The sequence below is a fragment of the Cuculus canorus genome, chromosome 1, assembly GCF_017976375.1.
Source record: "Cuculus canorus isolate bCucCan1 chromosome 1, bCucCan1.pri, whole genome shotgun sequence".
NCBI classification, from domain to species: domain Eukaryota; kingdom Metazoa; phylum Chordata; class Aves; order Cuculiformes; family Cuculidae; genus Cuculus; species Cuculus canorus.
The window spans coordinates 20,969,971-20,996,811 of NC_071401.1; the positions used below are offsets into that span (position 1 = coordinate 20,969,971).

General features: G+C 40.5%; 1 protein-coding gene across 1 annotated transcript in view; it reads right to left on the reverse strand.

The window, feature by feature from the left end:
- ATP8A2 (ATPase phospholipid transporting 8A2) overlaps positions 1–26,841 on the reverse strand; it is a 326,264-nt gene that overhangs the window by 17,616 nt on the left and 281,807 nt on the right. Inside the window, exons 34-35 of the mRNA XM_054050686.1 lie at positions 13,991–14,079; positions 8,138–8,242 (exon numbers count right to left, since the gene is read on the reverse strand). Of these exons, the coding sequence (XP_053906661.1) occupies positions 8,138–8,242; positions 13,991–14,079 (194 nt within the window). The remainder of the gene's footprint in view (positions 1–8,137; positions 8,243–13,990; positions 14,080–26,841) is intronic.

Sequence of the window (26,841 nt, forward strand, 5' to 3'; positions counted from 1 at the left end):
TGAAGCTCCTGACAGTGCTCCCCATTCCACTTCTTTCAGCTCATTTGTCCCACCAACCCACAAAAGTTGAGCTGATCCAGCTAAGGAGGAGACAGGGCAAAGACAGACCATAGGACCCCAGCTGGTAGGGAACGGCCTGGGAAACTCTTAAGCCAGCCCTGCAGCCGCATCAACAAAAAAACACGGAACCATGACCCTTGCCAGTGCCCTGGAGAAACACTGTTGTTACAGCTTGTGATTTGGCTGGGTAGCGTGCTACTTCACCAAAACCACAGCTTTCCTTTCCCATTACATCTCAGGGGTTTGGATGCAGGACCTCAACAGGGAGGAGAGCTTGCAGCCAGTGCACAGCAGCACGTCCCATCTTGGCTGCACGCAAGCCTACCCGTGTTGCCACACAATCTCGTGCCAGTGGCAGCGCCACCCCGCAATGACAGACAGAGACCAAGGAATATTGTGAGCTTTGGCCAGCCCCATGCGCAGCACCTAGGATGTATGTTCTGGGGCCAAATTCTCTGCTCTAAACCCACAAAATCCTCTTCAAGTTGACCCTTAAAATTGTACAGCTAAAAGCAGAATAAAAGTTTTCCTTCTAGTGACAAGCAAGGATGATTTACATTTTCTTTTGTCATTAACAATGTCCTAAGGCAGAAAAGCCAAACGGATCCCTCCTTTGACTCTTAAAAATCACTTGGACAATCAATTCTAGCCTTCATTTTGAGGCTGTTATTCCTAACCTTCTTTCCAAGGCAACTTCTTTGAACAGAAAACAGTATTACCAAGCACCTCTAAAAAATATTACCTAAAAAAGGAGACATTAAACATCACATGCCTCTCTGAAAAGCAAGAGCCCTTAAGAAAATAATGAGGTCTCTCTCTGCTTAGAGTGCCTTCCATTTCCAAGCACTGCAAACATTAAGCATGTGTTTATGCATTTCATTACTGGGGCTGGGGGGAGGCATCATTGTCAGCTGTCCCAAAGCCAACTAACTTAATACAAAGCTGAACCTGCCCAGTTTTGCCTTCAGCCTTTCAACAATGTGGGATGTGACTCATTTTCAGTTCCTGAGAAGCAGAAAAAGCTAAGTCTGGCTTGCTGCTTTTCAGCTATCCTCCTTTTGGTATCAGTGCTGTTTACTTCTTGTCCCTAAGTGCCTCACTTTGCACTTACTGTAGTGGGTGCTTGGTCTATCCTCTACAGATAAGGTGGCAACATAGTTACAAGTATAACATGCTTTTCCTACTCACTCATTTCTTCCAAAGGAGTCACCTTGGAGGTTGAAATTTTCTATGCTTGGTCTGTACGTGTAGATGGGTTTTTTTTTTTTACTTCTTTTCTCTTTTAAATCAGAACTTTCTGGTTTAAAAAAGTCCAACAAGATACTTTGACTAAAGTTAAAATGACTTCTGAGTTCAAAAACTCTAAACTTCTATAAATTTCTTTCTTCCTTTTCTTTAGGGGAAAAAAATAGCTAAAGAACAGGGCAACAACAAAAACTGATGAACTGTCAAAGTATCTGGATACAACTTAGAGCAAAGCCCAGGACACTTGGTTGTTCTGCAAAAACACCAAATTGCTTTTCTTTAATTTTTCAAGTATTTTCTAATTGTCTACTGAATATTTAGTACAACTTCTGTTTTCTTGTCCTTGCTACACGTAACTTAGTACTTCATTCTTTGCCACGACTCAGAGGCATGAATGCAGGCTGTCCTGCCTCTCCTCTGAGACGGGGTTAGCCAGCGGAGCAGCCAAGGCCCAGACTGCTGAAGCCATTAGGCTGGAATAGTTGTTATGGAGCAGTTCTCCTGCTGTGCAGCCTGGAGGGAAGATTTCTTCTTCTCTCCCCTGTGGAGATCCCTGGTGCTCAACCCAGTAACTGAGGATTAGGCATCAGAGAGACTGGCCCCTTAATCAGTTTTAACTCTCATCTTATTATGTTCTCTTTTTTCCTAATCTTTCATTTCAATTTACAGCTTCATTTTGGCCTTTGTGCTGATAATACTGTACCTCTGTCAACTTTGACTTTGCTATTAGATTTGATCACAGCTCTAAATCCTTCTTCAGGTCACCAGGTTTTAACCCTAATTGTGCACTGAATCTCCCTCAAGGTTACGTGATAGACACAATCAGGATGTGAAATAATAGATTGCTCTGGAGAAGGGGCTTGTCAGCTCTAACTGGTTTGTGCTAGCAGCTGGGCATTCGGATCCCCAGTGCCAATGGGAGCACAGTAACTCCCCCTTCATCCCTCTGGCCAACTTCTGAAATCCTCTCTGCTCCTTCCCACCTCTGCCCCATAGCCTCCCCACCGCTCACCTTGGAGCAGAATCAAACAATTACTTCAAGTGCCTCATAAGGGTTAGAAATGCCAGAAATTAAAAGTACATATTAAAATAATGTAACAATTCCTTACTGATACAGGACAGGAGGGAGACAGAAACGGACAAGTATAAAAAATAATAATAATAATAATAATATGCATTTTCCACCTATCATACGTGAATGTTTACCATATGGTATCAAAGAATTTAAAAAACCTCACTGATATAATTTTATGTGCTTTTTCCTAGTAAAAAGAGTCTAATATCTTTTTACTAGAAAAACTGCAAGGAAAAATCGTAAATATGCCAGTCACTTTGTTGTGTATACTGGTGGAGAAATCTCGCCTTGCCTTCCCAGAGGTGGTGTGAAGAACATCTGGAAAAATTGATAAAAAGACTCTGAAGCCTCAAAACCAAAATACACTTCTCCCTTCTTCAACCTCATTTTATGCTCAGCTGCACTGGATGGGCCAGATTCAGATCAGTCATGCATATCCTGAGTAAATATGCTGAAGTCAACACATTCACCAAAGAAGAATTTGGCTCCAAATATCCAATGCCATTTAACCAGTTGAAAACACAAGACAGTTTGATAAGATTCATTGTATCTGCTGATGTGAAGGGGTATTACTGTCACTGTCTCCCTATTCATGTGGATGTAACTTTAAATGCATCAATAAAGAGACAAAGTGCTTTGAAATATAATGAGCCCAAGCCTTGTTTCTCTTCATCCTAAAGAAAAAGCTTGCCTCTTCCTCAGGAACCACGAGATCAGGTCCTCAGCTCATTCATGGTTTTGTAAAGAGAAAAGTTAAGTCTGTTTTACCATTTCTGCTGGTCCAAGGCTAAGGGCTCTGCCACTCTCTGCTCCATGCACAGCCCAAAGCTCGGGTCAGGTTTCCCATGTTCTCTTCCCCGGGGACCTATGGAGTGGGCAATTCTCCACGTGTACCTGTGTCCCACCGGGTCACACAACTACTGAAATGAGATAGACATCTGCCATCACTCACCAAATAAAACCAAGGCAAAGATAAATAAGACAGCTTTCTCTCAGGGTGAGAGCTGGTCATGCACGCTTCACTAAAGTAACAGAGTCGGATTTGGTGAGAAGCACTTAAATGAAAGAGGATCTCTACCAGTGGGCCTCCTTGTTGAAGACAGCAGTTCCCCACAGGCTCTCCACTCTGTTTTAAATATGCTGAAAATCAGTATTTGTTTTATAAAATGGATATGAAAGAAATGTGGCAGCGGGCATCTGAGAGAAGCAAGAGTAAAAAGGCAGACTGAAAAATGTTATGCCAATGCACACCGTAGTGCGTCCTTGTTGCTTGCAGCTATATCTTGCTAGTTCTCTAGTTAAGACACTGCCTCCGAGATTTCTGCATAATTTAAAGACACTCTTCCCAATACTTCAGTGATGCAGGCACTTTCCTGCAGCACCCTAGACAGGCCCTTCAGCTCTTTGTAAAGTACGTAAACCATGAAAGCTATATTGTTCTTCAGTATCAAATAATCTTCGAATGCCAGCCACCAACCGATTAAAAACAGAACAGAAAAACAACCAAAAAAGCTACTTTCAAAGGGAGCTCTCTGGCAATTCTAACACAGAGAAACCCTCTGAAACAGGAACTCTACTGTCACAAAGAGGGTGCTGCACAGCTTTGCTTGCTCTCCATTAGTTGGAGAACAGAGCAATAAAGTGACATGGGTTTCCAAAGTAAAGTTTGCTTTGGTCCGTAATCAGGCTTTACTCCACCTGAACTCCTGCTAACTTTACTGAGAGGTCTGATGGAGTGAAAAGTGAATGAGGACTTGAAGATTTGGCCCTTTATGAGCCAAGATATAGTTGTAAACTTATTTAAAGAAACAAAAAAATCTCTGCAGCTGAACTCAATGCTACTTTTGAACACAAACCTGTAGAAAAACTGTTTGTTTTCTTTGTGTAAATCTTGCATGTTAACATGATTAGGTCTGCTGGGCAGGTGTCTCCACATGTCCATGTTTGCTTTGGCACAGGAGCTGCCCCTCTCACCTCTCCAAATTCATGTAAAATTAGTGTTAAATCCTGGCCTTTGTTGTATGAGAGTGCCAGGGAGCCCCTCTCCCTTCCCACACCAAGGCTTGCTCACATCGCAGCTGGGCTGGAGTCCAGCCCAGCACTGCCGGGTGCCAGGCTAGGGAGGGCAGGCGCAGGTACTCATCTTCCACAAACAGGGAGGCGAGCATGGCATGGGATCCATAACCAGCCCCTTATCGCATTCCCTCCTCTGCTTCTAAAGCTGTTTCTGGAGTTGCCAGTTTTCCAGATACTTGTTTCCCCTGAAGAAATCCCCTACTCCTGGAATCATCTGATTTTGTGATCATCCCAGCTTCCATGAAAAATAAGGTTTTAGCTGTCTAGATGACGTATACAGAGAAATGAGAACATTACCCTTTACAGCTTGAAAAAATATACTTGATATCATCTCCACGCATCTCTCTAGTGTTATTTGCAAGGTTTTGAGCACCCAGCTGTAGTGCTCAGGGTGTCCATGCACTCTCCTGAGCAGACCAGGCACTTGCCTTGCTGTTTGCTCCCTACCATGAGAAAGACAACAATTTGCGTCTGTGTTTCTAGATCAATATAAACAAATTCTAATTTAGACACTGAGGAGCTATGATCCAGATGGATGTAGCTAACACTAGTGAACACATTTTCTATCAACCTGGAAAAATGTGTCTAGCAAAAACAGTTGGCAGGGTGAAGACACTCCAACGCAGAATATGCATATTAAGGTATAGAGTGGCGCATGCAGATCTCCCAGCACTCCTTCCCCATCCTGCTCACATCTTAAAGAAATTCAGCTAAGACACAGCAAACTGCTGGCACCATGTTGTGCAAGCCTAGATACACGTACTGCTTTCTGGCCTTTTAAAGTTGTTTTTTGTTTAGCAGATCAACCCCAAACATCTAGATCTTTCACATCATTTTTTTGTGTAAGGTCTAAGCAATGAGAAAAGCAATTAGCTTCCTAAATCCTTCCCTTATCTGTAATTGGGTGTGATTTTTTGTTGTTTGCTTGTGAAAAACACTGAGCAAAAATAGCATCCACTATGTGGGCCAGGAAACTAGACCCTGATGACAGCCAGCTTATCTTCCACAGCTGCCTGAACAAACCAACACCTAATGGATATGTTTTCAGGAACACTTCTGACCAAGAGATAGTGTTGTTACTTTGAGATGATGGACGGATCAGTCCAGTTTTAACACAGCTCTCCACTTTCCACTAGAAATGAGGTGACTTCAGTTACTTTCCCTTGCTGCATAGTGCCACGTCACCAGCAATATCCTAACAGCAATGCAGCTGAGGGCAGGAGGGGAGAGCACTGGACACATCTTGGTACCCTGGATTTCCAACAGTTCCTGTTTAAAAAACAAAGAACGTGAACCAGAGAGGCTCCAACTGCAGAAAGTTGCCCCTCTGCCTCTTTCCCACCCTTACCCTTCTCCTTGGACAAGCACAGGATTTCTAGCAGGTGTGAAAGAGCCAGGAGACAAACAAAGGAGATAAAAGACAGAATAACTCTGAAGAGCACTCAGGAGGCCACATCACAAGCACAGCACACCAACTCCTAGCAGGCAGAGGCACTCTACCATTATCTAGTTCACAGATGGACCACCCAGAAAATCTGGGAGCAATTAGGAAGGAGAACAAACAAATGCATGGAAAGAAGGGGGAGGGAGAATGGGAAGGAGGACCAGAAAGGATTCCTTACATCATCTCCACGCAAGCGTTTCGAGAATGAAGTGAAGCTATATTGAGGAGGAATGCAGATGAAAGAGTTTGCAGTGAGAATGCAATAAAATAAAAGGCTATGAAAACATGTAGCGTATGAATGAATTATAACATGGCCATTAAATTTACAGAAAGTCAGGACAGTGTGTAAACAGAGAAGAAACCCATCAAGTTCTTGGAGACACATACACATAAACAGATCAAATGCTAACTGTATCTCTCACTATCAACAGTGCGTCAACCCGCCTTGCAATCCAGAGGTTCATCAGGCAAAAAAGCTAATACACTCTCCTCTCCAGCTGTCGATAATGGCACTCAATACTGTCAAGAAAACACAAAAGCTAAAACCCAACACCAATGTAATTTTACATCCTAGGCATAGATATGAACCACAGCAACAGCCAAGGAGCTCATACTACCAGAGTTGTCTGCCTGGAACAGACAGTTTTGTGCTGGCCTGTATTCAAGCCTCCTGACATTTAATCAGTCCATGAGTGAGTACTTGACAACACCACGTTACCCCTTTCTTGCCTGGGTTGCTGACCCGATTCAGGTACCAAGCACTTTGGCTCCAACTGACTTCAAGGCAACTGCTCAGCCCTCTAAAAAAAGGCCCATTTTTAATGAAATGCTGATTTTGGGTACGTTTGTTAGTTTTAACTGTTGCATAGAAGATTGCCTTTGTTGCCCAGTGCAAAAACAAAGTTTGTTTTTTCTTTTTAACTACTTGATGTGCACTTTTTGACTTTTGCAAGTAAGCACAATTTACAAACTGTGTTTTGTAGGATCCAAGAGTCACAGCAGAAAAATGACTCAAAATAAAATCTGAACATACCAAGTGTTTTGAAGTGATCTTAATCAATAACACTGTGTTTACTTTGTCTTGGCCTGTGAAAAGCGAACTCTGGTCACTAAGGACATCTTATAAACACAATAGAGTTCACACAAGCATTTTTTAAAGCTTTTCAGTTTACTATAATCTTGGTAACTTCACTCCCTGATAATTTTGCCTAAAAATAGTCCTTATTAACTCACAACTTCAGCTGAAAAAATCTACTATCTGCTAGTCTTAGCAGCAGCTACAATATGGCAATTAGTTTACCTTAGAATAGACATCAAAGGCTCAAAGGATGACCCTGCCCCAGAAGAACAAAATCTTTTAAAAGCCCCGTTCCACTCAGTTTGTTAGTTTATAAGGTTTGCTAAAATCCAGTTTAATGATCATGTAGTTTCTTAGCAAGTCATGTGGTGCCATATTGTGTAAAGAACAGAAGAGTTAGTTCTAAAACCTTTTTGAACTTGCAGAGCTTTTCCGACCAGCTGATGCAGAACCACATTCTGAGATGGTAAATGAAACTGTTTGACGCAAAGGCCTTACTATGATTTTCTTTAGCTTCTTTCAGAGGAGAGAAATGTTCCCACACAACACACACATTCCCCTTACAATGAAAGATTCAATAATAGCAATATGTTCAATTCCATATGGTGTGAATATAAGGGAGAGGCACAATGGGAAACTGAGAACCCTAAAAGCATGGGCCTGTAAGCTGCAGTGGAAAAAAAATCAAAAACATAAAAATCCCTTAAGGTGAGACTGAATGAAGCTGTAGGGCAGACTGGATTAGCCAGTCCTCCTTTCAGCTACAGTCTTCATATCCTGAGTTGCAGACAGTTCTCTCCCCTGACATGGGTATCAGATTGATGAGTTTGTTTTTTTTTTTTTTTTAACGATATACAACAAAGTGCTTTCAAAACCAGGCTGGCCCAGCATCCAGGTAACAGCACTGCATGCTACCAGGCAGGAGACTGAGCAGCAGTTTCCAGTACAGCTTTAGAGCAATAATGCAGGAGAAATAAAACTGGAAAGGCTGATTTTGATGTGAGCAACAGATATACATGAAAAGGAACAAGAATAAATAAACAATACAGGAGAGGATCCTTCTTACACTGTCTGGAATCAGATTTGAATGGTGATTGAAAATAGGGAGGGGAGAGGACAAGAAAGATCTGTTTTATACATTAGCATAGACTTGCCCCACCTCTTTCCATTACTATCACGAAGCATGGCTTTTTCCAGCTCTCTCGTCTTTGTCTCCAACTCTTGAACTTGCTCCAGCAAAGTTTTATGGTAGGTATGCTTGGCCCTGTACCACAAGGAAACAAAATAAAACAAAAAAGCCACATAAACATTTGTTTTGCTACAAGCTCCTGGTTTTACCTCCCTGGTGAGAGGCATGGAACTTTCCTTTGAAGGATTTGGGGAAACAAGGTACAATGAATGCATGTCAGTTCAGGTTCATAATACCTCGGAAATGTTACATAAGAAATGAGAAATCAGAAGGATTTCAAATTCAGCAGAGCTCCACTGCTTCAACCCAACACTCAAAACCTAACCAAGCAGCAAAGCTACGGGACTATGGAGACCTGACACTGCCGCTGGGAGACTGCTCAGGACCAGGGCATACAGACAAAAGAACCAGGATTCATTGAATATTCATGGCAGTAAAACATGATTCCACTCTGTCTTTTGAGCTATGCATGGCACTGCTCTGAAAACCTGAGGAGAGTCTCAGATAATAATTGCCATTCAAGCCCCTTTATTTTCTTTTAGCAGTCCCACATGACTTGGAAAGGCACTTCTCTCCCCGCCGAGCTTTCAAAGGACAGTAACAAGACTGGCTGTATCCTATTTTCTTGGGGATACAAAGAGCAATCCATGTACCACATATGCTACCAGAATTTGGAGAGCAATGTCCCCCATGAATGGACTTGGGCCTTTTTTCCTCAGCTTCACCTGCTGCTACAGTGCCATTACACCTAAATTACATTGATAGAAAGAGAATCTACTCTCCTCGTCTTAACATATAGAAAGCAATAATACAGAATTCAGGTATCTTTCTCCAATGGGAAGTTTTTGATAACCTTTCTCTTTTCTGTCACTTAAAGCAGGACAAATATCCCATGAGATAATATTGATTTGCATGTGTCTGCACAACAACCCTGAAAACAAGATGGAGACAAGTCAGCCAAAACACCACTTGCTTTGCAGCACTAAAAGAATGTTCATCAACTCCAGAGACAGCAAACATTTTGTTACAAGTTTTATGAATATCTTACAGGCAGATACTATAATCTTCAACCAATGATGTTAACCAATACCAAACTCCCTCTAGCAGAAAAAACCTCGGTGTATACGTAATTAAAATATAATGAAGATGCATTTATTTTTAAAAAGCATGATTCTTATTACTCCTTCCATGGGGAATAAGAAACAAAGAACACAATCTTTGCTGATACTTTGATATTAATAGTGAGTCATCGAAGTCCCCGTGTCTTTGTGCTGTTGAATGAAGGGGAGGAAAAAGAAACAGAACAACAAAAGATAAGCATAGCAAAATCCAGAGGGAGAGTATCAGGATGTACTTGGAAGAGCACACTATTTAAACAAACCACCAAAGGTGTGTGATTTGCAAGGGAACACCAACATACTGTGACAGAAGCCATCGGTAGCAAGGATATTTTTAAAATGGTGCAAGAATGTGAGATTACCAGTGGCTGAAATTAACTACATTCAAGCTCCTATAACTAGTTAGGCTAATGATTAGACTGGCCTCCTCTTTGAGGAAGGGAAACAATAAGTGACTAAAATGAAAAAGCTTTGAGCTATTAATTCTTATGATCTTTACAGTTGACTTCACTCTCACACTCTAATTTGAGTTAATACATTGAAATTTTGACCTTGAACTCATATCTTACCTTCTAAAGAGGCCGTACTTACTGTTGCAAATTTGAAGGCTGAGCATGTTTGGAACTTTTTAAAATCCTTTATAACCAGTTTTCCCATAGACAAGAACACAGACACCTACAAGTTATTCAGTCTCTCCTAAGGCTGCATGTTTATCTTGCCATACACCATCAGAGATGTTTTTCTTCTCCTTTAGAATGAATATTGAATTCAAAATCTAACAGAATAGAGCCTGAGTAACAAAGCTCAATTAGTGTATTAATATTTCACAACATGGAAAAAATACTGTTGTCCTCAAGTTAGAGAGGTACTGAAGTACTTTGTAAGTAGTGTGAAGTGATGAAATATATGGGCTCTGTTGTGGCTGGGTATCCATACAGCCACAATAAACTCACAGGAAATTGTTACACATTAAGGCGTAACTCACTCCTCCTGGAAGCAAGAGCATCTATGGAAGAGTCAGTAATTAAGTATTTATAAAAAGGGCCTGAGCTAAACTACTCGTGTGTTTCTCCAAAAACTAATACTAAAATATGGTACTACAATTGCCTCAGAGTCTGGGCTTGCTCTCAGCTGCAAATATTCAGTGGACTGGTGGCAACAGGACTGGATACTTGATTATTTTTTCACAATGCATTAACTTTTGATACACAAAACCACAAGTCTTAGCTTTTACATTTTACTTTACAAGTGGCCCTGGATGCATGATCAGGCCTCAACATATTATGAGCTCTTGTGTCTGATGTTCCTGTTCTGCTGAAATCTGATGCATTACGTAAAGTCAAACTCACTTTTCCCTTACAGACTGGCATATTAAGATCATGGACCGCAAGTACAGCTAAAGGGTTCACTGCCTTAGGAGAATATTAAGGGAGTTCAGGAAGACAGAATCTGACAGGGAGGAGTGTAGTTACATTCATAAACTTTTCTCATACATGGTGACTCCAGGGAATACAAGCGTGTGCAACGACAGGAAGAGCTCCTCATACCTTCTCTCTTATTTACACTGTGGAGCTGGCAAGTGCAACATGTTTCTTCCCCCATGGTTAAAAAAAAAAAAAAAGGTACGTGAAGATTTTGGAAAGCTCAGGAAACCTTTCACTGTAACACAAAGTATTGGAACATCAATTATTAATAAATTCTTGCCTTCTGGCCTGATTTTGCTGGAATACACTCTGTGTTTTTATGATTCCCACACAGCGTTGTGGCTCAGCTATTGCAATATTTCCTAGCATCAGTGACACGGATTCAAGTGACATGCACCAGCTGTAAGGAAGTTCTCACCTTATAAAGCTCTGTTCATTTCAATGGTAGCACAACTGGGACTTCTATAAGGCAAAAGCCAACTCCAAACCAAATTAGTAAATTCAGAGTAGCAGACAAAAGTTAACAATGTGGTATTGCAGCCAATATAAATAAGTTCCCTTCTCTTTTTAAAGATAGTTTTCCACATTTTCTTCATTCACTTAAAAAAGGAAAAAAAAAAGGTAAATAAAAAACCCTGAAGCTGCAGAGAACATCGTAGATAAGAAGTGTGTTCACAACTTTAGTGGGCGTAATGAAGGTAACACCTAAAACTAGCTCTTGCTTCCAGCAAGTTCTGATAACTGATGCAGCACAGCAGTTTAGAAACCAAGATCTGCATGAAGTTTGAAATATACCTTCTCATCCCTTTTAGCCTTCTTTCAGAAAAAAGTGCTCCCTATTTTTCTGGTAGTATTGAAATCAGGCACGTACTTCTTGTGTTACATGGATGCTCCTTCTGTGGACATATGCCTCAAGTCCAAAAGAAACTGAAAGGGATAAATTCCATGATCATGAAAAGTCAGAGCTGCTATAATGTTATAGCCAAACCCAGATTCTGCTGAACTACAGACGGCAATGTGGTGTAACCACTGCTGTGGAAATCTGCAGGCTGATTTCCAGAGGCCTTGGGCTCAAGTTTTGAATGGCAAGCCTCTTGGAAAGGAAACAGACCTTTACTTCTTCCATATGGCAGTGCTGATAGCTGTGTCATTTCAGTTATCCCAGTTAAAATGTTAATGGTGTTAATTTTTCAGTGATGGGTTAAAAAAAAAAAGAAAAAAAAAAAAGTCCTGCTTAGTGAACAGATTTTTTTTTTGCTTAATGTTGATAGGAACCTCCTGTTTAAAATCTGTTGGGAATATATCTAGTATATCAATCACACACATTTGTCTTGAAAGCTTCACAATCTCTGTACATTCTTGGTCTAAACCACTGAAAGGATTATGTTGCTGAGATTCCTCTACGAAAAATAACAGGCTGAGTCAGTAACAGAGTTTTAAATGAGTAATAGCCAAGGATGAGTGTACCTCGGTCTGGCCTGTTTTACAATTCGAGTCATTTTTTGCCAAGAACTGATAAGAATAGAGGACAAATCTGGAACATTCAACTATCACGAAAACATTTCAACAACTAATGTATAATCTGGGCACCTAAATAGTTATGTGATCACTGATGTTACAAACTGTTCAGCTCCTATTTAGTTATAATCACAAAAGTAGTCCCACTGACTTCTGAACAGGCAATTTTAAACAAGGCTTGACAAAGGAGCATAGCCTCTTGTATTAAATAAATTAAAAGATTTCTTTTCAGAGCTTTAAAAAGCAGGTCATTGACATGGCTAAACATCAAAATTTAACCATTTTGGCCTTAGCTTTAGAATTATAAAATAATTTTCAATGGAAGAATTTTAATGACTGTAACAAAAAAAACCCCAACCTAGTGTGTTAGAGTAATAAATCGTAGTTTGGCCTGAACAGAAGTTTTACATTATGATATCTAGTTTTAATTTTAGCAGCGTAGCTCAAGAAAATTAGGCTGAGGAAGAAAATAGGAAAACATTTAAGTGGTACTTACTGATTGGTAGATTTGCCTACTACCAGTTTAATTTAGCCGTGCTATCAATGTCACAGGAAGAAAAAATATTCCAGATATATGCATATGATCTGATTCATCTTTTTATGCCAGTGTTTGGAATGTGCCTGTGTTTGGGAAGCTTTCTGCTTTTTTCTGTATTTTCTGCATTTCTCAGTAAAGAAGACTGGTGGACTTGGTCATGTTCAGTTTACAGTTGCACTTGATCTGAAAGGTCTCTTCCAACCTAAATGATCCTATAATTCTTAGAATCTTCCCAGGCTGATGAACAGCTCATTCCTGGACCAGAGTGTTACAATACTTTCACTCAGAGCCTCTGTGACAAGTGACAATCTAGCCCATATTCCCTCTTCACTCCAGCTGGGATCTGCCTTTTTGCTCCAGAGTTATAATGCCCTGGGTCCTCCTTGCACACAGTTATTACATATCCATGTAATAAAACCTTCTTGGTTGCAACACAGCTTTCAAAGGGAGAGGACGAAAGCTTTAGTGCTTAAGATGCTTAAAAGCAAGCTGAACAAAATACTAGAAATTTTAAATGAAAATGATAATTTTGCATTTCAAATTGCAATGGTAGAGAAAGTAAATTGCCTCTCTTTAAATCAAAGTTTGTGAAATTGCCTGCCCTCTACAATGCTCTGAAATCCCGCAGTTCTGGGAGAAGGGGATTACACAGGTTTGTATTTCACAAGGGTTGTTCCTACCCTTTGGGCAGGGAAAGATTCATTAAGACTTCACTTCAGTCACAGAATGCGGACTGTTGCTCTTCTCTCAAGTTAAGTCTTGGCAGACCCACTGTTGAAGGAGAACCTAGAGAGCAGCTGACAAAGAACTGGGTGCTTACTGGGTATGGATTAAGTGCCACATTTTTATTTTCTTCTTAACTTTGGTCAAATTGAATGTACTATTTGCTCCCTTTTAGGAACAGGAAATCTCTGATGTCTTGATTTAAATTTGCCTTTAACTAAAGCGTAGCCAACAAAACTAATCATAAGACGACACACCTTCGTTACTCAGATAATGCTGCCTTCTTCAGATTCAGGACTAACTATTCATTCTCTTGCGTTGCTGGTTACGTTAGCAGGTGAGGAATGACTCCCACTCCACTTTGCTCGGAGGCCTTCCAAATTAATACCAACGTTTTGCATTCACTGAAATAGTTCTTTGAAATAGTTACAGAACAATACCTGGACAACATGTGCATACAGAATAATTCCTATGACACCAAGAGAACTAGTTCAGAACTTACGCTGTCCACGCCACGTCTTTAACAAGGCACGCAGAGGGCAAGAGAAACAAGCCAAACCAGAAATATCCACATCTTAACACCATTCCAGCCTGTGAAGGAAACAAAGAAATCATGAGTATTTTCAAGCCATTACATGTTAAGTGGCTGTTTACAACTAAAAGGTAGAGTGATGGCATCAAATAGGTACTACATCCACGATCTGCGTGATGCTGAAATGTGATGATGGTGGGAAGTCTCATCAACAGAAGTTAGGCCTGTAATTAAAAACCAGCAATGACATTTCTCATTGTAATCATTCCTTAGAACCTCAAATTCCTTAGAATTTTTCAAAAAATCAAGTATTTCAACCAAATCCTCCACTGCTGCTGACTTGTGGATTTATACACATTTATACTCATGGAGATACATTTATACTCATGGAGACACATTTATACTCATGGAGAGGTGCGACATAAGTATATTTATCTTGCACTTTTGACTATGTCTGCACCCTCTGCTTACTCTTTCTACCCACTGTTCTAGATCTCCGAGCAGCACCAAACTGACATGAAAACCAAAACATTTCTCACTAAAATGTTTCAGCCATATTCCACTTAAATACAGCACTTCCTGTTCACACTACTGCTTGAAACCCAGGTCGGGAAAGGTTCGCTTCTGTCCTGCAAATGGCTCTTTTTACAAACAAAGAGCTCAAAGTTTATATTTGTATTTTTCTCGTTGTTAACACTTGAAGAAAAAGCTTGGTAGGATTTGCGAAGGAAGATACCTGGAAATCCTGCAACTCCCAGCATACACGCATAGTTACAGAACAAAGTAGAAATGTAGCACTACATACAGAAATGCTATTTTAGGTGATTGGAATCTTTTACAGATAAATTAATGGTGAGTAAAGTTCAGATTTGCTACACAGAAGATTTGAGATGACCTCATCACCTCTTGCATGCACACACACATATCTTCTATAAAAATCATTTAAGTTCTCTAGTATGTTAGAGACAGAAAAGATTTTTTTTTTTTCCCATACTGACTCGCATGCAGCACAACTAAAACAGGGGCTGAAAGGTGCCAATGGCACTTCCAGCAGCTAGACGCATTTTGCTCTCTTGCCAGTTATGGATGCAGCTATATTCCTTCCCCAAAACCTTTACTTCTCAATGTTTTGTACACCACATATGTCCCCCTCAAACATATCTACTTATGTCTGTGTATGATGCTGCGATAGGCAGGGGGGCCTAAACCCATGAACACTGAAAGAAAGCAGCTGTCTCACCAGTGTAATGCAGGCTTGGCTGGCTCAGCTGTTCCTCAGTGTTGTAGCACACAAGAGCAGCAGCCTGCAATGCTGAAGTGTCAAGGCACTTTATGGCCAAACACAAAGCTGAGCTACAGAACAAGAAATCAAACAATACGTCTCCTGATCTTTGGAATACACTGTGAGAAGACAAAATTTGTAATTATACCCTTTGTAACACAAATGTGGTTGATGGCAACAGGAGGAATTAGCACCACTCGCTACAGGAAAACTTTAAAACTGAGAAAAAACATCACATTGTATTGTCAGGATGTCCACCGATAGCACTCAGCATCATCTCCTGGTGTTTATCTCTGTTTGAAGTAGTCCATCTCACAACTTGGTCATATCTAGCAGCAATTTGCCCTTGGATTGCCAAGCAGCAAGTACTTCCCAAACTGTTATTCACTTTCAAACATTAAATCCTCCATGTCATGCCTGGACTGACAGATCAGTGGTAAATCTTATACTGAAACCAAGAGCAAGCTAGACTGTGCTAAAACATTTATGGACACTTTGCCACCCACACAGACAGCAAGCAAACACATTCCAGTCCCAGAATCAGCTCTCAGTTATTTGTGAGCCCTCATGCCTACTTTAGCATGAGAATGCCAAAAGCATACGGGCAGTTTGGATCTATGCTTATTTAAGGAAAAGGATCTGTAGGAATAAGAGGGAAATCTTAACCTTATTGTTAGCTAGAGAGCTGAACTGTAACAACATAGTGGCAAAACATACCGAGATTTATCCTCGTGCTTTACTTTGTTTTGGCTGTGACCCTGCAAGTAGTAGCAGTCTAATCACGTCAGCATTTCCACTGACTGTCCTTCCATCGTCTGCACTATAAAGGCTAAAAAAGGGCCAGAGTATTCTATATCCATTTTCTGCTATTTTTGCTTCAAATATTTTACTTTCCACCTTAGCTGAAAGCAACGCAACACACTTCCAAAGAGCCAAACAATCCGAGTACATGTTCAGTAGAAGTTAAAATGCTATAGTTCTTCTTATAAGCGTTGGCATCTCAATCAACGGCTATGAATTTGGACACCTCGCACGTTAAGTTCAACATCAAAATAACATCAAACCAAATACTTTTCACTGACTGCATTTTACTTGTGTACTATTCTATCCAAAAACTTCACAACAGTAGGACTATTCATTACATCTGCAACTTGTTAGACACTCACTTTACTACTGAAAAGCCTTTTCCCACACAACCGTCTCCAAGACTTTATTCCATTCCTGAGTTTATCTGGAAAGTTTCTTCCCTGCTCATCTCTAGTGTCCTCTTGGAGTTATATGACTGCTGTGCCTGTGCTGCATGACAGTGGTTTGTCTTGCATGCATAGATCCGTCTCCAAACTTTGCCTCCACTCCAGCAGAGTCACAGTATCTGCTCACAGGATGGGAGCTCCTCAGCAGAGGATTCACTACAAACCACCTAACACAGACAGCATTGTTATGATATTCTCCAACTTGCGGGATAGACGGCTGTGGTTATGAACAGAAGCTATAGCAAGAACACCTATATATCGCAACAAAGCATTCCTCAGGCTTCACAGCTGTTGTTGTGCTCCATTCCAGTTGTTGAGCTATTCATAACAGCAAGGAAGACAGTGCTGCAACATATCTTCAGAAACATTGCATTTCCATACACAGTCCCAAGGAATAACACCCCTCACCTGTCAGAGAGGAGGCAGAGAAAAAGTTTGTATTTTAAACAAATTCAGTATTTGACCAGCTTCGTCATCACACAGACCCCACAATGGGCAACTAAGTAATTTTTATTATGTCTACTGATGTAAACATTAGCGAATAGCACATCCAAAACCAACTATCAGAAACCATTCATCACATGGCACCCCCAAAACACTCAACACTAACACAAGTTCACCTTCTGAAGATATTGCAGCTTAAATGGCTGCCATCAGCAGACTGTCTTCCAAGCACTGATGAAGCTGCCATAGTAAAACAGCTCATTTTAGAGAAGAGATAAAATGTTTTGATATGAAAGAATAGGAACAAAAAATGAAATAAGAAGCTTAGCTCCAATTATTTCAACTGAGGAGCAAACAGTTTAGGACTCAATACCTTTAATCTATTGTACACAGCTTCTGTAAGGATGGATGCTTTCTTTTTTTCTTTTAAACACAGTAAAAAAAAAGTAATAGTACTGACCATTCAAAATGACCAGGAAGAGATGCTCTGTACTATTACTACAGAAAGCCTAGGTTAATGTTTTGGGGTTTTTTAATTGTTTTTGGAGGGTTTTGTTTGTTGGGTTTTTTTTTTTCCTTTGTTTTAAGTCAGTCCATGGTGTACATAAGCACGTCAAATACGGAATAGGTTGCTTAAAACCCCTTTAACTGCAATATGGAATACTTTTCAAAGTCTTTTCTCCATGTTACTATTCTTCCTTAGTATGCAAATAAACATAATTCATAGTTTTACTTGTCCACCAACAGGTGGTGCCACTATTTTCAACAACTTTCAAGGAAAACAACAAGGCCAGGAGTGCCTGGGGTGGGAAGTCAGATATCCAGACTGTTTTGGTCTTCTCATCACAGCATCGTTAGCCAACAACTGTGGACCAGTGAATGATTCAGACAAAACAAACAAAGGTCTCAATCACTTTACATCATTCATTAAACGAAATTTTTAGATTTCACATTTTGAATAACAAAAGCTTTTTAGTACTTAATTTCCTCATATACCCCATATATAACCCTGACAAAAAAATGGACAGCAAAAGCATAAGATCATGACGAAAACAGCTGGTGGTGTATTTACAGTGCAACAAATACGATCATAGCTCCCACAGATAAAGAGCCAATAAACTGCTCAATTATGGTTTCACATTCATTCAAATTCCAGCTTTAGACGCTAGGGATCCAAGTTCAACCCACGGTCAGGTGATCAGTTAGATTACTTTGGTACTTGCTAGTCAAATGGGGATGACAGCATGGCACTGCCTTCAGCAATACTTGGGAAAGGGGAAAACAGGGAGAAGGTGGCCACATGACTATTGTGAGGGATTCACATAACAGCACAAGAAATGTTCACTGACATCACTGAGGCACTATTGATCTATACATCTATGATTGAGATACTTAGTCTATCCCTTTGGAAAGACAGAGAAGACTGTAGGGCCTCAAACTGTTACACTGAAGGATCCAAGACTTGTCTGGAGCTGCAGGTGCAGCTCTAGGAGCTTTGGTCCTTCTACTACATCTGCATTGCCTCAATAACCAAAGCAGAAAGCAGCTCATCACCAGCAGGCAGTTAACCCCACCTTAAAGTAGTCAACTGAGTCGCACTAGGGAGATGTGTCTGCCAGTACCTTCCCTCCACCATTTCTTCCAGACCAGTGGCTTGGTCTGAGCAAAACACTTAAGAAGGGCTAAAGCTGGGGTAAAGGAATCTCTGTTGGTTACTCTGCTCCCATCCCACATCAAGCAAGTCACGTGGAAGAATGTAAGTCAGTCAGTGGGGACAGTCGTCTTCAAAGCCTGCCTTCAGGTGCTGCTCCTACGGTCTCAGTCTCAGACATTTCCCACTGGTAACAGGGTCCTGCAAACAATCGCACTCCTTTATCTTGAAGTCCCAGTGCCTCACCTGATGGCATGGTATAGGGACTAATATATTGTCCTCCGTGAGAAGGTAAGGCATTAAGACTGGGAGATACCATACAAATGCTCCTACTGGACTCTGGAAAATTCCAGATTCCTGGCAGAGATTGCCTTTCATTTTTTCTGCAGCAACAGGGCTGACTGAAAAACAACCAAAACACTTTAAGGGTCTACGAAATATTTTCAGTAGAAAGTTAAACACACTTGACCCAATCTTGAAATTATTGCATTTTTAGTGACGTTACAGCTTAGACATCTTTGCTGCAATTTGTGGCAGTGTTTCTTCTATTTTTTTTTAAATGCATTCCATGAGTAAATTTGAAGCAAAATTTCAGTAGGAACAGATTCCATGCATGAAAAAAACCTATCATAGATTATGAACGATATCACTATGCAAACTCCCTTGCAAATATCTAATGCATTTCTACACTTTGCAGACCAATATCGAGCCCTGTTTTTCTTTAGAGAACTGCACTGTGCACCCTTTATGTGTTCTGCATCCACTTCGGACTGAATGTTTCGCTGCCCGCGCTGGGTAGTTTTCTGTTTCAAGAGACACGGAAGTTTAAACTTGAAAGGACAAAAGTATTAAATTCTTACCAACCAACAGGCCAATCAGATCTCAGAAGACATAGGACTTGCCACATACTAACACTGAAAGCACATGCCATGCAAGAACTGGAAGATATTGTGTCATGCAGCATTTTTCATAAATTGTTCTGAAGGTATGAACAGCTGGGGAAGGACTCTTTATCAGGGAGAGTAGAGATAGGGCAAGGGGTAATGGTTTTAAGCTGAAAGATAGTAGAGTTACATGAAATATTAGGATAATTTTTTTACTGTGAGAATGGTGAGGCACAGGTTTTCCCAAGAAGTTGTGGATACCCCATCCCTGGACGTGTTCAAGACTAGGCTGGATGAGGCTTTGAGCAACCAGATCTAGTGGGAGGTGTCCCTGCCCATGGCAGGCGGGTTGGAACTGGTTGATCTTTAAGGTCCCTTCCGACCCAAATCATTCTATGAATTAGCAATGGTCTTCTCCCACATTAATGATAAAATAGCATTGGTTACATTCTGTCAAAATCTCCTACCCTACTGTCTCTACTAGCTTTTGTGGAATGATCAGTATCTCCACCCCATCCTGTTATACTGTACAAGCTCCAATTACTGTATTACACAAGATCCTTGAAGTGCTACAGATAACAGGCCTACCTTAAAGACCAAATATATTAAAATTTAAGTGCAGAGAGATGACAGGGTTTGCTCACAGTCACACAAATCAACTGCAGAGCTGGGCAGATTGCCCATGTCCCTCAATTAAATCATACTACACATAGATTTAGCCTACTGGAGCCGGAGTATGAAGTACAATCAATATCCAAGAATGCAGTCTCAAGGATTTTCGCTGTGCACTTTGGAACATAATCTAGCCTCAACACGAGTCGGTGCTTAAGAACTTTTTCCCCAACTATAACTAGCCAGCTCAAGGCTGGACAGATTTACTAGATTCAGAGCTGACAGGTGTGATCAACAGATTTACCAGCTCCCTCTTCAACAAACATGTTGGCTGGAAATGTGCCTAAAGAATAATCCCTTTGGGTTAGTGGCAAAGCATTAAAAAATGAGGCAAAAGAACTTGATTTCCTCTCCTGTTTACACCACTGGGAGTCAGGAGTACCTCAAATGAAGTCAGTCGAACTCTACTATTGAAAGGTTGGCTGGATATTTCCATGTCTGAAATAAAGATGTGCAATGTTTTCCATAATGTAAGGGTTTTCATTCTAAAATGACTCAGATGAAAACAATGACCTCACTGGCTGGCTGGATTTAACACAATGACACACTGGTCCAGTCTCAAACCCATTTCCTCCCTCTCCTAGGCTCCATACAGCCATGCCCCTTTGGGAGCAGTAAAAGGGGAAAAGAAAAAAAGACTGAGATACCTCATTCAGATAGTTCACCCCTTTTCCTTCATTTTGCCACTCATACTTAAAACCATATGGATGTCTAGAGTAAGGAATATATCCACTGTCTATCTTCCACAACACCATTATCAAACTTAGTAGTAATTTTAATGCAATACCTGGCTATAAATGTATTAGCAGCAGTATTGTGAGTAAAAAGAAAAATGCCAACATAGTATTAAAGGCATATATTTGATATTCCTAGTACAGCTCAAGATATTTTGAGATGTAGGTCTCAGGCAGGAAGTTTTTCGTTAAAGAAGTTACAATAGATAAAAGAAAGTATAAAAAAAACAAACTAAAGTTCAGAAAACCTAGGAAACTGTCATGGCAACTCAAAAAAGACAAATGGCTTGGCTGAAGTTCTTCCACGATCAGAAAATTCCAAGAACTGGCAATACAAAGCTACAGAACCAAAAATTAATATCTTCAAGGCTGGGGGAGAGGGAGAAGAAACCTGCAGCTCCATGTGTGTTGCTATGATTTTGGAGAAGTTATTAAAGCTGTTATACCACAGGAGCACAGTGAAGACCTTAGATCTTCTAAATCTATTTTATTTTCTTGTTAGGAACTATATTCTTCCATCATGGAGGAATGTAGCAAATTAGTAACCTAATTTTAGATTATTTCTTAATGTAATTTACAGAGATTAATATTTGATACATAAATGAATATATCATTGGCCAAATGTGTCCCAAAGGGTGTTAATAAGCTCTGTTTTGTGTTAACTACAAACAAATTCTACATATGCAGCCTTGCATAAGAAAAAAAAAATTACTGTATCTCATTACTTAATTAGTACACAACACTACCAATTAAACAAGGAGCCTGCCCATGTTACTCTCCATTATTACTCTGATAGCAGAGAATTAAGAAAATTAATCAGATGGTGTTTTAATTTGATTTTATGGTTCACTGGCAGTCTAAACCCTGATGAAATTTCATGCAGCCTGTCATTTCTTTTTCATTATTGGTTACATTAAGTTCAACAAAGAATGTAAATGAATGTTTCTCCAAAGTCATTTGGAGAGGATTGTTCGTTAAAAATTAGTAGTAAAATCATGCTCCATATAAACAGATGTAAGTGGATTTCTGAAATTTTATTAGAGAGCACAGATCTCCTTAAGCAAAGAACCTTCTCCTTAAAAGTGGATGAAATACTTCAGTAAATCTTCGGGTAAATGCTACCAGGCAGTAATTACCATAGAATCATAGAGTCACAGAATGCTTTGGGTTAGAAGGGGTCTTAAAGATCATCTAGTTCCAACCCCCTGCCATATGCAGGGACAGCTCCCACGAGGCCAGGTTGCTCAAGGCCCCATCCAACCCAGCCTTGAACACTTCCATGGAGGGGGCAGCCACTACTTCCCTGGGCAACCTGTTTCAGTGCCTCACCATTCTTATTGTGAAGAATTTCTTCCTAATGTCTAATCTAAATCCGCCCTCCTTGCACTTTAAAGCCATTCTCCCTTGTCCTATCACTCCATACCCTTGCATAAAGTCCCTTCCCAGCTTTTTTTGTGGAACCCTCATCGTGTATTAATTTATGCTCCCCTAGCAAAAATTAAAATTACTCAATAAAAATAATTCCTTCCTCCATGTTCTTGCGGACTATGAACACCTTGGAATAAAACTGATGCAGAGAAGACTCTTGATAGCATCCCAGATTTATTTCTCCTCACCTGACTCAGGCTTGATGCTACTCTGAATCCTAAGATAGTTTGAGTTTTCTGAGATGCCCCCAATTAAATGGCTGTGCAACACAGCAGATTCTTCTTCTATTGTAGTTCAAGATGAACTCACAAGTGAGGACGTGGGACAGCAGGCCTATGGTAGGTACCTGCTGATGAGTGACGACCTGCCACAATGCTGTAACTTTACTGACCCCAAATTAAATCTGTATGAAAGTGTGCTTCCCAGTTTGAAAGTAAAGTCACTCCTACAGACATATGTTTAGAATTTTTGCAGTTTTTCTCTCCCTCTCAAATTAAATCAAAGTAGGTGTGAATAGAAAGAACAAAGTAAACCTGAAACAGTAACATTGATAGACGTCACAACAAAAGTTTGTCTTGTTCACTGTTTCAAGTACTTTAGTATAAACTCCTGCTCCGCATACAAAATGAAATTTATACTTAACATGATGTTTCTCCTTTTGAAGTCATGTTCAGCATATAACCACTCTTGCTTGGAGCCTGTAACATTTTCTGTGCAGGTTTTAGTAGTAACCACTCTTGTACAATAGCTGCCCTTATTTAATAACTGTGCCTCTATGGTGAAAGCTTCAAGGGAAAAACATTAAATTTTACATAACCCACCTTTGAATTTAAAACTCCAAGGGAATAATTATGTTCAGTAGGAGCCACTCCTTTCCAGTGAAGATATAAGATATTTGTACAACCTGCCATGTTATACCTACAAAAGAGTCAGAACCTTCAAGTTTACTGGCTTTGTGTGTTGAAATTTTCCAACTGTGCTACTGCAACAGCACTGGCTTCCTTACACAGAGCAAGTCTGTTTCCAGATACTCCCTCTTCCCCATTATTAGGGAAGTAGCATCCTTGAATAAAAAGGCGCTCTGCCACAAGCAGAAAAATCACTTACAGGAACCCTAGTCTTATTGTACCTCTATCATGGTTTCATGATATGAATTTGTGTGTGCATCTTAACATCAGAGAAAACACGGCCAACCTCACTGGAGTGCTCTGCAAATAGTATTTTAAACAACCATTTCAGTATATGAAAAATAGCATTCTTTATATCAGTATCAAATAACACTTCTCCCATCACACAAGATTATTTTAGTCACTTCTTATAAAGATCATCTTAGAAGTCTGCATTTTTAAATTCCTTTTCTATTTATTTTGCCACTTAGTGTATCTTTCTGCCAAATATTTTTGTCCTTTTATAGACCATCTCAAGAAAGGAGATTGAAAATGAAAACAAACTACATTAACTAAAGCTAAACTATAAAACATTTCAGGTGACTATAATTGGGTACCTATCCACTCACCTAGCCCATATAAACAATTTTGCCTTCCGAGTGAAGCTGCTGACCCAAAGTCAAGTTCCAGAGCACATACAAAGTTCTGGAATGATCAGGAGCAAAACTTTCATTGGTATTAGTTCAAATTAGATTCTGCACCTTGTCCCCACATTTGGCAAATAAGTTGACTTTAGCAAGACCGCTACTCTCCACAGCCTTGATCTAACAACTCGGATGGAACACGCAGACACCTGTGCACACAGGCAGCTTGTCAGAAAGTACTGCAGCTCAGTATGTGGTTTGCTGCTTGCAGTGTCCTACAGAACTGGGTCCCATACATGGAAAGCATTGTGGGTTGTTTGCTTACAAACTTAATATCAAACCACATCAGGAAGCAAATTTACTAGAGATAAAACTATTTCCTGCGTCTTACATCTTGGACATTTCTTAGCAGCTCAAGCATTCCAGAAAATGTCTGATAACACAGCACTCATTAGACCTAGTAACTGCAAGGCTCAGACTAAGTTTCAACTGTAATCTAAGCTTACAAATTAATGAGCAGGTTAAACTCTTACAGAAGTCAATAGCAGCTACTTCACTTCTGTAGAGGGGGTGCTGCATTCCAAAAAAACTACATCCTGTAAACTCAGTTTTATAGATTTTTGCCTGTTTCTAATCTGCTATAGCAATGGTTAAATTGAATCAGGTAAAAGGGTCAGTACTCACCCACATTATATTTCTCCACAAAGAGTAGCTTACTAACTCAGTCAGTACATGTTCACTTGGGATTTTATCCTCACTCAGCTACTATACTCAATGGTAATGTTCTTAAACACATTCTGCATGCAGTTGGCTCAGTCTTCTTTACCATCAAATTGTCTGTCTGGAAGGCACTGATCACTTTGGGTTATTTCAGCATGACCACAGTTTAACTCAGATCAATGGAATCTTACCACAAATGGGTACTTTTTACCATAAAATCTTCGGTCTTTCCCTCATTTTCATTCCCAGAGCAATTTATCCCATTGCCTGAGCACATACGACCTCTTCATACAACCACCACATCTTTGAGCCTTGTATTGACAGGCTGAGAGAGTTGGGGTTGTTAAGCCTGAAGAAGAGAAGGCTCCAAGGAGATCTTATAGCGACCTTCCAATACCTGAAGAGGGCCTAAGAGAAAGCTGGGGAGAGACTTTTTACAAAGGTTTGTAGTGATAGGACTACAGGCAATGGGTATAAACTGGAGCTGAGCAGATTTAGGCTAGACATAAGGAAGAAATTCTTCATGATGAGAGTGGTGAGGTTGCCCAGGGAGGTCCGTGGATGCCCCATCCCTGGAGGTGTTCAAGGCCAGGTTGGATGGGGCCTTGGGCAGCCTGATCTAGCGAGACACGTCCCTGCCCACGGCAGGGGGGCTGGAATTAGATGATCTTTAAGGTCCCTTTCAACTCAAACTATTTTATAATTCTAAAATTATCAAGTTATATCTGCAATCATTCCCACCACATCCTCTTACAAAACCCTGCAGATGCATTCCACCCTTACCTTCTTTCTTCACCCTTTACCAAAATCTTCATAACAGCACAATAAATGATACTAATGATTTACATACATTATCTTTCCCATATCCCACATGTCAGATACAGATACCTGCTCTGAATCTATAAATAAATAGCCAAAAGTTACCTTTCCAGCACACAGAGATGCCTGACAAGCCTCACGGGTATGTGGTGCAGTATCTGATGTCTGTCTCATACCATGGCAGATCTTCTCCACCACTCAGTCTCTGTCAGCTTGTGCCACCCCTATTTTTCCCTAGATTGCAGATTCTTGGGCATACAACATTCAAAACACAAGAGCCAGAGGCAAACCTACCAGCTGAAGACAAACAGTCTCAAAAGAAATGTTTCCTTAAGTGCAAAACATTGACAAAACAAAGAAGACAACCACAAGCACTAGCTTGTGGTGATGTGAGCAGGCTTCCCTGGACACCCAGTTTCAGGCAAGCAGCACAGTTGCCTCCTGCTCCTTCCCAGAAAGGCAGACCTGGCAGCCCTTCCATCTGCAATGTGAAAGGTAGCACTATTTTAAGAGACCCATATTGCTGGCTTCTTTGTTAGGAAGAACGCTGCAGAAGTATGATACCATTTGGTGACCTAGCTTTATTATACTGATTTATGCTTTCCCTTTAATGAAAAGGTACCAAGAAAACATTTGGTTTTGATTCGGATACTCAAACCCGCCAAGACCCATTTCAACCAGCTCCTCAGCGCAGGTCCAGCCAGCCCTGTCTGCGTCTCCACAATGAATTACTTCCGCGAAGGCGCAGGCTGAAAGCCTCCCCGAATCCTTCCCCCTAATCCCCAACATCTGTTCTGTGTCCAGGGGACCCGCCAGCGCCTGCTGTCAGCGTGGCCACAGATGAGTAAACACACCAGCGCCCGTGTCAGGCCGCCGTGTGATTTCAGCTGAGAACTCCGGACATGGAGTACGGTTCTCATTTAAAGCGTTCGGAACGTCCAGGAAACACCTGTTAAGAAACTATCCAAAATAAATTTACCATGAGTCTTTTGAGAAAGAGAAGGACCATGACTGACAGCAGCAGTACAAGATCCGACAGCAGCAGAATTCAAAGCCCCATTACAAACCCTGACCAATTAAATACATAAACAGCACCATTTTTCATTTCAGGGTAACAGTTACTATTTCATTTCTCATCTTCCACTTAAAATAGATGCTCTTCACACTGCAAGACTGACGTTTGACCTATTTTGACCTGGTTTATTTTATTCTCTGTACAAAAATCCTACAATGTCATGTTGTTCATAGTTTTAAAAAGAAACACTCCCATACAGTTCCTCTTTGAAATCATGTCAGCAGTGCATCATCATGAACAGTTTTGTAAGAGTTTCTGCCTGGCTAGTGGAAAAGGTGGATGGTGATATTCTGCTTAATGCTTGTGAGGTATAGTAAGAGAAAATCTG